Source organism: Cyprinus carpio, chromosome A8, assembly GCF_018340385.1.
Source record: "Cyprinus carpio isolate SPL01 chromosome A8, ASM1834038v1, whole genome shotgun sequence".
Lineage (NCBI taxonomy): Eukaryota > Metazoa > Chordata > Actinopteri > Cypriniformes > Cyprinidae > Cyprinus > Cyprinus carpio.
In genome coordinates this window covers 10436601-10449087 of record NC_056579.1, presented here as the reverse complement: position 1 = coordinate 10449087, position 12487 = coordinate 10436601, and the positions used below count along the sequence as shown (strand labels likewise).

Genomic DNA, 12487 nt, shown 5'->3' with positions numbered 1-12487 from the left:
GCACTGGAGGATAATGGGTTCCTGGTAGCTTCATGTTTGATTCTTCTCAAATCTTTGGTGGTTAATTTGCGTCTTTTCTTCTCAACACGTTTCTTGCGACCCTGTTGACTATTTGCTACAAAACGTTTGATGGTTCTGTGATCACGCCCCAATATCTTAGATATTTCAAGAGTGCTGTATCCCTGTGAAAGACTTTTTACAATTTTTGACTTTTCAGAGTCAGTTAAATCTCTTTTTTGGCCCATTTTTCCTGAGGAGAAGAATCTGCCTAATAATTATGCACACCTTGATATAGGGTGTTGATCTCCTTAGGCCACACCCTCCCTCGTTACACAAAAACACATCACCTGATATGCATTAAATCCAATAAGCATTCAAGTTTATACAGCTTGGACTTGTAAATTATGGATAAAATGATGATATGGTCAAAATAATTACTTGCTTAATAATTGTGCACACAGTGTGTATATATATATATATATATATATATATATATATATACATATATATATATATATTATGTACTTTTGTAACGAAGCAGACAGTATTTTACTTTATTAATTTCTTTTTTCACAGAAGTATTTTGGACTGCAGCTGCTGTCGTTCTGTTAGCTGTGGTTTGTGCATTATGGCAGCGTAGTCCTGACTCAACTCCACCTGTACAAAAGGAGATTAATGTGGTGGACGTGTTCAACCAGGAAATGAAAAAACTTGAGACTACCTTTCCAAATCAGCATCCAGAGCTCTGGAGGAGGAGTCTTATTCATCTCAGGCGCCACCTAAAGACTAAGAACCCCACTGAACCTGTCAGCCTGATTCTGACGTCTGATCACAGAGCTGAAAAGACACTTGGTTGCCTGGCCCAATGCTTGGCCCGAGCATTTTCTACTGCCCATAACACTTCAGTTCTGAATATTAATGGCAAAAACAAAACATCACATGACAGTGATCAGGTCAAACTGGACATTGATAGTGAATTGACAAAAGCCTTTGAGGGTAAAAAGTCTGCTGCAGTTATCCACCATTTTGAGGAGCTCCCTCCTGGATCCACTCTCATCTTCTACCGTTACTGTGACCATGAGAATGCGGCTTATAAAGATGTCTTCTTGGTCTTTACTGTAATGCTTGATCCAGAAGTGGAATTGACATCCAATGACAGTCTAAGAAGAGTTGGGGAGATGGTTAAAGAGCACATAAAACAGAAGTTTGTCTCCTCTGACAAGTCAGCTATGTTTAATCAAATGGATGTTGACAAACTAGGTGGACTGTGGACCCGAATTTCACATCTCATTTTGCCAGTGGCTGCAGAAAAGAAAATTGAAAAGCAGGGCTGTGGGGATTGTGGTAAATCATTTTGAAAATAGTTATCAGACACGTTTTTTTCCACAAATCACTTTTAACTTTAAATATTAGACTCATACTTTGGATTCGGACAAAATATATATATACATGCATATAAGTATGTGCTGCTGCATAGGCCTGTTTTCTTCCTTTCAAAAAGTGAAAGTGACGTAACATACAGCCAAGTATGGTGACCCATACTCAGAATTCGTGCTCTGCATTTAACCCATCCAAAGTGCACACACACAGCAGTGAACACACACAGACACACACCGTGAACACACACCCGGAGCAGTGGGCAGCCATTTGTCTGACACACAGAAAAGACGACACACATTCACAGTAGTTCTGAGACCGAGAAGCACCCTCACCCTGGCACAGGACCTAAGAGAGACATGGACAGAGAAATGGGCCGTAAACCTGAGAGAAAAAAAGATATTTTGTCTTAGAATAAAGCATATTATTGCATTTGCATGCTTCTGTAAGTGTGGTTATGCATAAGCAGTTCAGGAAACCAGGTCAGGAATCAGAGAGGAATCAAATTTAACAGCAAGTTGTGGCCGTGCTTTTTGATTCAGAATTGGTGCTTGAAGGAATGAATGGTCTCTGAACAGGGAAATATAAATATGCAGGGAGTTAGAGGTCATTTTATTAGATGTGATTTTTGTTTCACTTTGTGAATTTATAATATTCAACATTCCCTTATAGACAACAGAATTGTGGCTGCTTCAGTGACCAAAACATATTTGGTATGCTAATATTTGTTCTCATTATCTTTGTTTTAAATCAACACAGAATCCCCTCTTAATATCCAAAAGCCTGAAGAAGAAGACACAGCAAGTGTTATACATGAAGAAGATGTGGAGAGGGATGAGAACGTCCAAGCACAGATCATTGTGCCAGTGAATAATAGTGAGTTGTTTTCCTCTCCTCTCTGAACATACTAACTTATAAACAAATTAATTATCTACTTTTGCAAAGAAGCAGACAGTATTTTACTTTATTAATATCTTTTCTCACAGAAATATTTTGGACTGCAGCTGAAAAGTTGTAATTCAGTGTGAAAGGAAGAAAACCGGCCTATGCAGCAGCACATACCTATATGCATTTATATATACAGTGTGTATATATATATATATATATATATATATATATATATATATATATATATATATATATACAAGCTGGACATTGATAGTGAATTGAAAAAAGCCTTTGAAGGTAAAAAGTCTGCTGCAGTTATCCACCGTTTTGAGGAGCTCCCTCCTGGATCCACTCTCATCTTCTACCGTTACTGTGACCACGAGAATGCGGCTTATAAAGACGTCTTCCTGGCCTTTACTGTAATGCTTGATGCAGAAGTGGAAGTGCCATCCAATGTCAGTCTGGAAAGAGTTGAGGAGATGGTTCAAGAGCACAAAAAAAAAAAAATATATATATATATATATATATATATATATATATATATATATATATATATATATATATATATATATAATATATATATACTGTATATATAAATGCATATAGGTATGTGCTGCTGCATAGGCCTGTTTTCTTCCTTTCACACTGAATTACAACTTTTCAGATTATGAAATTTATAAAAAAAAAAAAAAAAAGATAAAATGAAGGAAGTTTGCCCATTTGTTTATGGATGATGGTGGGTCTGGTTTGCAAGAAATTATAACCATACTTTCTTGACTCAAACAGAATTAATTTGTCAAAATGGTCACTATATGAGAATGTTGGGAATTAAAGGTCAACTATTCATTTTTATTTTGTAAAATAAAAATAATTGTGATGAAGATTTTTGCTGTAACCGAGCAGCCCTAATTACATATTTAATGTTTGTTGTAATTATATTAAGTGCTGTTTATTACGTTCAGTTATTGCACACAACACTATATACTTTTCTTTGTCTGACACACAGAAAAGACGACAGACATTCACAGTAGTTCTGAGACCGAGAACCACCCTCAGTCTGGCACAGGACCTAAGAGAGACATGGACAGAGAAAAGGGCCGTAAACCTGAGAGAAAAGAAGGTATTTTGTCTTAGAATAAAGCATATTATTGCATTTGCTTGCTTTCTATAAGTGTGGTTATGCATAAGCAGTTCAGGAAACCAGGTCAGGAATCAGAGAGGAATCAGATTTAACAGCCACTGACAACAAAATAGCTAAAATTTTTCTTCTGCTTCTACTTCCAGGCCTGTCAGGTGATCCTTTCCCAGATAATGCACCTAAAGAGGATGATGGTGGGTCTAGTTTGTAGGAAATTATTACCATGCTTTTTTGACACAAACAGAATTATTTCTTGTCAAAATGGTTGCTGAACAGAAAGATATGAGAATGTTGAATGTCAGAGGTTTATATTTATTTTTTTATTTTTTTTGTAAAATAAAAATGATTTTGCTTATGATTTTCACTGTAATGTAGCAGCACAAGTTACAGATTTGTTTGTTGTAATATTTTATAGCACTTTTACGTTCAGTTATTGCACACAACACTATATTCTTTAACTTGTCTGACACACAGAGGACACAGGAATGCTTTCCTTTCAACTTTCAGATGCTGTGCAGCAGGGAACTGACTCTACAGGACATGATACAACAGAGAAAAGTGAGAGTAGCAGTGATTCTGAGGAGAAACAAACAGGTATGTTTGCACATCATATCATTAATGTTTAGAGAGTTTACAGTGGCTACATTTAGTTATTCATTATCATGTAACAAATAAATAAATAGGACTCTGTTTAATCAAATTTTCTTTTAAATTATGATTCTGGATTCCCGCAATTATGAAAACAAGATAATTGGAAGAAGCAATTATTGTGCCACATTCTGCTTTGCAGTCTTACAGCTGTATTTCAATAAATTAATAAATTATATATTAAATATATTGTATTGAATCAGATTTAACAGCCGCTGTCAACAAAATAGCTCAGTCTTTTCTTCTGCTTCTACTTCCAGGCCCGTCAGTTGATTCTTTGCCAGATAATGCACCTAAAGAGGATGATGGTGGGTCTGGTTTGTAGGAAATTATTACCATACTTTCTTGACTCAAACAGAATTAATTCTTGTCAAAATGGTCACTATATGAGAATGTTGGGAATTAAAGGTCAACTATTCATTTTTATTCTGTAAAATAAAAATAATCGTGATGAAGATTTTTGCTGTAACCGAGCAGCCCTAATTATATATTTAATTTGAATATTAATGGCAAAAACAAAGCATCACAAGACAGTGTTCAGGTCAAGAAGCTGGACATTGATAGTGAATTGAAAAAAGCCTTTGAGGGTAAAAAGTCTGCTGCAGTTATCCACCATTTTGAGGAGCTCCCTCCTGGATCCACTCTCATCTTCTACCGTTACTGTGACCATGAGAATGCGGCTTATAAAGATGTCTTCCTGGTCTTTACTGTAAATCTTTATACAAAAATTAAAAATACATACAAATACAGAAAAAAAATATTTATATATATATATAAATATAACAAAAAAAAAAAAAAAAAATATTTATATATATATATATTTCTAGGACACATCTGAAGATATATATACTGTATATATAAATGCATATAGGTATGTGCTGCTGCATAGGCCTGTTTTCTTCCTTTCACACTGAATTACAACTTTTCAGATTATGAAATTTATAAAAAAAAAAAAAAAAAAAAAAAAGATAAAATGAAGGAAGTTTGCCCATTTGTTTATGGATGATGGTGGGTCTGGTTTGCATGAAATTATAACCATACTTTCTTGACTCAAACAGAATTAATTTGTCAAATTGGTCGCTATATGAGAATGTTGGGAATTAAAGGTCAACTATTCATTTTTATTCTGTAAAATAAAAATAATCATGATGAAGATTTTTGCTGTAACCGAGCAGCCCTAATTATATATTTAATGTTTGTTGTAATTATATTAAGTGCTGTTTATTATGTTCAGTTATTGCACACAACACTATATACTTTTCTTTGTCTGACACACAGAAAAGACGACACACATTCACAGTAGTTCTGAGACCGAGAACCACCCTCAGTCTGGCACAGGACCTAAGAGAGACATGGACAGAGAAAAGGGCCGTAAACCTGAGAGAAAAGAAGGTATTTTGTCTTAGAATAAAGCATATTATTGCATTTGCTTGCTTTCTATAAGTGTGGTTATGCATAAGCAGTTCAGGAAACCAGGTCAGGAATCAGAGAGGAATCAGATTTAACAGCCACTGACAACAAAATAGCTCAAACTTTTCTTCTGCTTCTACTTCCAGGCCTGTCAGGTGATCCTTTGCCAGATAATGCACCTAAAGAGGATGATGGTGGGTCTGGTTTGTAGGAAATTATTACCATGCTTTTTTGACACAAACAGAATTATTTCTTGTCAAAATGGTTGCTGAACAGAAAGAAATGAGAATGTTGAATGTCAGAGGTTTATATTTTTTTTAATTTTTTTTTTTGTAAAATAAAAATGATTTTGATTATGATTTTCACTGTAATGTAGCAGCACAAGTTACAGATTTGTTTGTTGTAATGTTTTATAGCACTGTTTACGTTCAGTTATTGCACACAACACTATATTCTTTAACTTGTCTGACACACAGAGGACACAGGAATGCTTTCCTTTCAACTTTCAGATGCTGTGCAGCAGGGAACTGACTCTACAGGACATGATACAACAGAGAAAAGTGAGAGTAGCAGTGATTCTGAGGAGAAACAAACAGGTATGTTTGCACATCATATCATTAATGTTTAGAGAGTTTACAGTGGCTACATTTAGTTATTCATTATCATGTAACAAATAAATAAATAGGACTCTGTGTTTAATCAAATTTTCTTTTAAATTATGATTCTGGATTCCTGCAATTATGAAAACAAGATAATTGGAAGAAGCAATTATTGTGCCACATTCTGCTTTGCAGTCTTACAGCTGTATTTCAATAAATTAATAAATTATATATTAAATATATTGTATTTAATCAGATTTAACAGCCGCTGTCAACAAAATAGCTCAATCTTTTCTTCTGCTTCTACTTCCAGGCCTGTCAGTTGATTCTTTGCCAGATAATGCACCTAAAGAGGATGATGGTGGGTCTGGTTTGTAGGAAATTATTACCATGCTTTCTTGACTCAAACAATTAATTCTTGTCAAAATGGTCACTATATGAGAATGTTGGGAATTAAAGGTCAACTATTCATTTTTATTCTGTAAAATAAAAATAATCGTGATGAAGATTTTTGCTGTAACCGAGCAGCCCTAATTACATATTTAATTTGAATATTAATGGCAAAAACAAAGCATCACAAGACAGTGATCAGGTCAAGCTGGACATTGATAGTGAATTGAGAAAAGCCTTTGATGGTAAAAAGTCTGCTGCAGTCATCCACCGTTTTGAGGAGCTCCCTCCTGGATCCACTCTCATCTTCTACCGTTACTGTGACCACGAGAATGCGGCTTATAAAGATGTCTTCTTGGTCTTTACTGTAATGCTTGATCCAGAAGTGGAATTGACATCCAATGACAGTCTAAGAAGAGTTGGGGAGATGGTTAAAGAGCACATAAAACAGAAGAAAATCAGACACATTTTTTTCCCACAAATTACTTTTAACTTTAAATATTAGACTCACACTTTGGATTCAGACAAAATATATATATAAATACATTTAGGTATGTGCTGCTGCATAGGCCTGTTTTCTTCCTTTCACACTGAATTACAACTTTTCAGATTATGAAATTTATATTTAAAAAAAAAGATAAAATGAAGGAAGTTATCCCCTTTTTAGCTCTTTTTTTTCTGTTTTTATGTAGATCTTTTTGCATCTAAATTATGTCTTATATTAAAGTTATTTTTTATCTATAAATTTGGTTGGCCAAGGATTTACCTGTTATATGTGTTGTATGATTGATTTAGTTTATTCTTCAAAGTTTTATTAGAGAAAATAAACGTGCCTTAATAAATGTATCAGCTCTACTCTGCTTTCTATGGCGTGTTTCTGGTGGTTAAAAGGGTAAGGATAAACACGAATGAATTCTGGTGAGGTACTAACAAATTTACAGAAGAAGTGAAACTAACTGTGATTGTCAACTATTTCCGGGAGAGAAGTTGTGTTGCACAGAAGTCGCTCCGACGAAGACCATCAGTAATGTTCCGTTTTTCGCTCCACAGGAAAAGTAAAAAGTTTGAGTGCTGTGATATAAAACAGGACTCAGGTGATTCTAAAGACTTATCTGCTAGGAGGAGAAGCGCCAGACAGGCATCCAAGACAGGTTTGACTTTCTAATACTGAAGCGTGAAACGTAAAGACTTAAAGCTGCTTGCTTTTAGACAATGTGCTTGTCCGTGTGCCTCTAACTTAGAGAGTAAGTTATTTGTTACCATTAATTGGAAAAATAACTATTCTAATCCCTCAATACATTACGTTTCTTTGTGTCATAACGTTAAACCTTGCGTTTTTCGTACAGATTGTCTCACAAGTGTGCCTGTGCCTCTCGTGCTATTAAAAATACGGAGCAAAAAATGTACTTCCAAAGCTAACGTTACTATTTATTTTTTCTTTCGGTAGATTAAGATGCTTGTTATATAACCTTTTGAATTTATTTGCTAACTATGCTAAAATTTTGATATTTTTACTTTTTAATATCCACGGTTTAGCTTGAGCACATGAGCTAAAGAGCTAATAGTTTCATTCTTTTAATATATCATTTTAATGTAAAGTTTAGATACATTTCATTAACATTTTATAAAGGTTTCTTATAGGATTATTAGTAAAGTTCACGTTGTATAGTTGCTAATGTCTCTGTTTACGTTAAAATCATTAATTTTCTTGTCAAGATCATAGTCGGGGTCGATTTCTGCTAACTCACAAGCATATTGGCATATTTCTGTAAGGTAGTTACTCAGTTCCTGTTCTATCTTAGATTTATTTATTGAGGATCTTAAACCCAGAACCCCAATAAAGAGAACCCGGAAAATGAGGGAAGATGATGAGGCATCCAGAGCTTTCAATGGATCCAAGGAGCCCATGAGTCTCGCTAAGGAGGATGAAGAGGGTATTTGAAATTAATTTTTAAAAAATTCTCTTACATTTAGTTTTTCGGGCAAAACATTTTTAATGCTAATGTTTGTGCTAATTTCTTATTAAACCAACTCAGAATCCCCTGTTAAGATGCAAAAGCTTGAAGAGAAGACGAGGAGTATAAATGAGAAAGGTGATGGATTAAACCAAACAGATGAAGCAGATGTGGAGATGAGAGAGAATGATCGGGATCAAAAAGTGGATGAGGAAAACTCAGATATGGAGGTGGAGCAGGACCACAAGTCCAGTTTGAAAGGTAAGATTCTATATGAGGAATAAGCATGAGTGTTGTAATATTAAAAATGTCAAATAATATTAAAAAGAGGGGTGTTTATTCCTTCTGTAGGTTCCTCAGACCAGCATGAGACAGAAAAAGTGCATCCTGCCCCTGTATTGGAAGAACATCTGGAAAGTGAGGCATTAGAGGGCAGTCAAATGTCTATTCACCTAAAGAATGAAGAAAATTATAGACCAGTTGCAAAATATGGAGGTTTGCCATCATTAATTTGAATTACCTTTTGAATTAAAAATTTTGCATGCCACATTTGCAATTAAACAGGCAGGGGCTCAAGCCATCCCTGGCCTGTCCACCATGTGCACGCCTTTGCTCACAAATATCTTTTTCATTGCAGGTCCTTCTAGTTTGGGTGCTGTTCAAGAAGCTTTTAAATTGAGAAATCGGAAAAGCATGACCTATCAGAATCCCATAAGGGAGAAACCCAAAAGTTTGTAAAACATATTTATTATATATATATATATATATATATATATATATATATATATATATATATATATATATATATATATATATATATATATATATATATTACAGTAGCCATATTTGTACTTTTGATTTAATCAAAGGTTGTGTTCTTACTATAGATCCCCATATTCTAAACAGTTTTAATACACATCAACCAACCAAAAATCAAATTCTTACTACATACCACACATCCCCCTGGACTTAGCAATTGGAATAGATACCCACCAACTGAAACCCAGAAGAGTAACATCTACCAAACATTGAAATATCCCATCACAATTCAAACCGCTAATCACAAAAACACAGGTAAAAAAAAAATGTTATTGTTTTTTATTACTTTTGTCTATTTTATTACTAAAGATATATGATAAAAAAAATTCATTTATACTTTTGTCTTATGCCAGTATAGAAAAATCAATAATATTTAAGATAATATTTGTAGATCATAATTATTTTACTTTGTCTTAGAATTGAAGAATTTGCAGAAACCAGTCACCTCAAAAGCAAGTCCACCCTCCTCCTCTAAAGGTATTTTTAAGTCCTTCATCCATTCCTTTATAATTAAAGCAGACAGATTTGCCTCACATCCACAGTGTTTTGTTATTTTTCTAGTCTGGACGTCGTATGTGTGCAAGCTTCTTCTGTGGTCTCTGATACTGACAGGATTACTGGGTTTGGTCTTTTTGGTTTGTCAAAAGTTCTTACGCTCATCGCCTCAAAATGATGTGGTCAGTCCTAAAACAGTGGATAAATTTGATCTGGAGTTAATAGCTCTAGAGGCTCTTTTTCCCAGTCAGCGCTCAGTGTTCTGGAAGAGGAGTAGGAAACATCTTAAGAGCCACCTGGAGAAGGTCAACCCCTCGGAACCAGTCAGTGTAATTCTGACTGCTGGTCTTCAGGCTGAAAGGACGTTGGGCTGCATTGCTCGAAGCTTAGCCATGGCGTACTCCGCAACCCATAATGCTTCGATCTTAGAAATCAAAGGGACCACCATAAGTGAACAAGACAGTACGCAGGTCAAGCTGGAGATTGATGAAGCGCTGAGGAAAGCATTTGAAGGTGATAAACCTGCAGCTGTTGTGCACCGCTTTGAGGAGCTCCCTCCTGGATCTACGCTCATATTCTATCGTTACTGTGACCATGAGAATGCAGCTTACAAGAAGGTTTTCCTGGTCTTCACTGTGATGCTTTCGGTGGATGAAATAGCCCCGACGACCAGTCTAAGTGCAGTGGAGGACATGGTACATGACCATGTAAAACAGAAGTTTGTCATCTCAGACAAATCCACTATGTTTAATCAAATGGATGTGGATAAACTGAGTGGACTGTGGAGCAGAATTTCTCACCTCATCCTGCCAGTGGCTGCAGAAGAGAAAATTGAACAGCAGGGGTGTGAGGCATAACCTTACGGAAAATTATAAGATTGCATCACTCTGTTGGGCTGGATAAGTCATTTGGCAGAATTCTGAGTTAAAGTGGTCTAGTTCATGGATGTGCAGACCACATAAATGTACATAGAGGTCTTTATTCCAAAGGTTTTTAAAAATATATCTGTTTATAAATGTTTTATACAAATGGTTTTGTATTTGCCTCCATTTTGGTTCTTTGTTTCCTTTGATAAAATGTGTGTGAAGGCAGACACTTGATCATATAATATTGATAAAAATGCATTTGGCATTATATAGTAAGCATTTGGCTTACGATATAAATTTACAAATTATTTGATGTACATTCCTTCCTAAGGCCAGCTGCGGTAATGGAAGAATCCCACCAATTATTTAAGAATAAAAACTAATAATAATAAACTAGGCTCTTCTTACCAATCAAAATTTTGTTTGGGTTTGATGTTATATATATATATATATGTGTGTGTGACTAAGATTATAATAATTAAAAGTGAGTCTATATTTCTTATCTTGTTGTGAGTATCATTTTCTCATCCTCTGGTTAATGCAAAATTTTTTTTTTTTCATATTTCCTGCCATAATCACTCAAAAATCATCCAAAAGATTTTAAAAATATTTTTTTAAATTAAATGAAATAAGTCTTTCATGCATTTAAAAAGAAAAACAAATATTGTGAAATACTTTTCCGATTTGAAATGTAATTTATTCCCTTGATGGCAAAGCTGAATTTTCAGCAGCAATTACTCCAGGCTTCGTTGTCAAAGGATCCTTCAGAAAGCATTCTAAAATGCCGATTTGTTCCTAAGAAACATTTTTTTATTATTATTATTACAGTCAATGTTGTGCTAAGTTGTGCTGCTTAATATGTAGTAAGCGTTTTTTTTTTTTTTCAGGCTACCTTGGTTAATAAAAAAACACCATTTATCTGAACAAGATCTTTTATAGCATTTTCAATGTCGTTACTGTCACTTTTGATCATTTTGATGAGTCCTTACTAAGGAAATAAATAATTTCTTTAAAAAAGGGGGAAAAAACTTTTTCACTCCAACTATAATTTTATTTCTTTAAACCACATCCTTGACCGTATCACAGCAGTCTGTGGGAATCAAAAATGATACAAAATAGTGCCTTGGTTATAAGGAGACTTGTGATCTGATTTTTACGCTTTTATAGATTAGATTAAATCTTTTTTTTTATAGTTAAACAGTGATTTTTATGAGTTATAGTTATTAATCAAACAAATTCTTGATTCTTTGCTGTCAGCTGCCCCATCAAACAGTCTGATATTTCATGATAAAAGCTGCATCCGCAATTCAGCTGTATTTTACAGTAATTACTGTAATTAAATGTTTGATGTTTGCCTTTTCTCACATCAGCGCACAATCAAATAGTTAACCGGCACCATCTTACGACAAAATACTCATAATGGACTTAAATGTTAATTTCAACATGTACTGTGAGCACAAATACATGGTAGCTGAAAGCATAAGCAAACTATTCAAGTTATAGAAAACCACAGACACACACACACACACACACGGAAGGGCGAGTGCAAATTTGACTGTGGGTCAGTCAGTGACGTGACTCAACACTGTAATGTACTGTAAACACCCCAGGAAGATTGATAACCAGATATCTACAAGTTCAAAGTTCTTGTAAGCACAGTTTCATTGTTTAACAGAAACAGTTAAGGTCTGAGCTTTTATTTGAATTGTTGCCAGTTAAGCAGAAAAGTAAACAGAAAACTGGGTTCCCCCAAACAATGGAATGTGAGACACATAAGGAAGTATTACATATTATTCAAACTGTTAAAAAAAAATTTTATTGTATTTTTTTTATTGCAGTATTGCATGATTGTAATTGCGTAAATGTTTTGGTGTCAAAAAACTGAAACGGACAACAACCTCA

The 12487-nt window shown here is 34.5% G+C and overlaps 2 protein-coding genes across 51 annotated transcripts in view; both read left to right on the top strand.

The window, feature by feature from the left end:
* LOC109061954 overlaps window positions 1–7305 on the top strand; it is a 35935-nt gene extending 28630 nt beyond the window's left edge. For 49 of the 50 annotated variants that reach the window (XM_042762123.1, XM_042762116.1, XM_042762120.1 and 46 more), the window contains 10 exons: window positions 577–1344; window positions 2137–2253; window positions 3272–3385; window positions 3550–3597; window positions 3911–3997; window positions 4312–4368; window positions 5330–5443; window positions 5608–5655; window positions 5971–6057; window positions 6374–7305. In XM_042762123.1, coding sequence (XP_042618057.1) covers window positions 577–1344; window positions 2137–2253; window positions 3272–3385; window positions 3550–3597; window positions 3911–3997; window positions 4312–4368; window positions 5330–5443; window positions 5608–5655; window positions 5971–6057; window positions 6374–6438 — 1505 coding nt within the window. In that variant the 3' untranslated portion in view covers window positions 6439–7305. The remainder of the gene's footprint in view (window positions 1–576; window positions 1345–2136; window positions 2254–3271; window positions 3386–3549; window positions 3598–3910; window positions 3998–4311; window positions 4369–5329; window positions 5444–5607; window positions 5656–5970; window positions 6058–6373) is intronic. The other variant, XM_042762077.1, reaches the window with a different exon arrangement.
* Window positions 7306–8240: 935 nt separating this feature from the next.
* Window positions 8241–10930, top strand: si:dkeyp-82a1.6 (torsin-1A-interacting protein 2). Its single transcript, XM_042763025.1, has 8 exons — window positions 8241–8384; window positions 8487–8666; window positions 8757–8900; window positions 9043–9135; window positions 9275–9310; window positions 9354–9479; window positions 9642–9701; window positions 9786–10930. The coding sequence occupies exons 1-8, from the start codon at window positions 8306–8308 to the stop codon at window positions 10574–10576; spliced, it is 1509 nt and encodes a 502-aa protein (XP_042618959.1). The 5' UTR covers window positions 8241–8305; the 3' UTR covers window positions 10577–10930.
* Window positions 10931–12487: the final 1557 nt, after the last annotated feature.

Bases quoted from the DNA above. Each gene is read 5' to 3' on its own strand.
- si:dkeyp-82a1.6 (XM_042763025.1), top strand. From the start codon at position 8,306: ATGAGGGAAGATGATGAGGCATCCAGAGCTTTCAATGGATCCAAGGAG. The intron at 8,901-9,042 runs GTTTGCCATCAT...TTTTCATTGCAG, and splicing joins ACCAGTTGCAAAATATGGAG to GTCCTTCTAGTTTGGGTGCT. The intron at 9,136-9,274 runs GTTTGTAAAACA...ATTTAATCAAAG, and splicing joins CATAAGGGAGAAACCCAAAA to GTTGTGTTCTTACTATAGAT.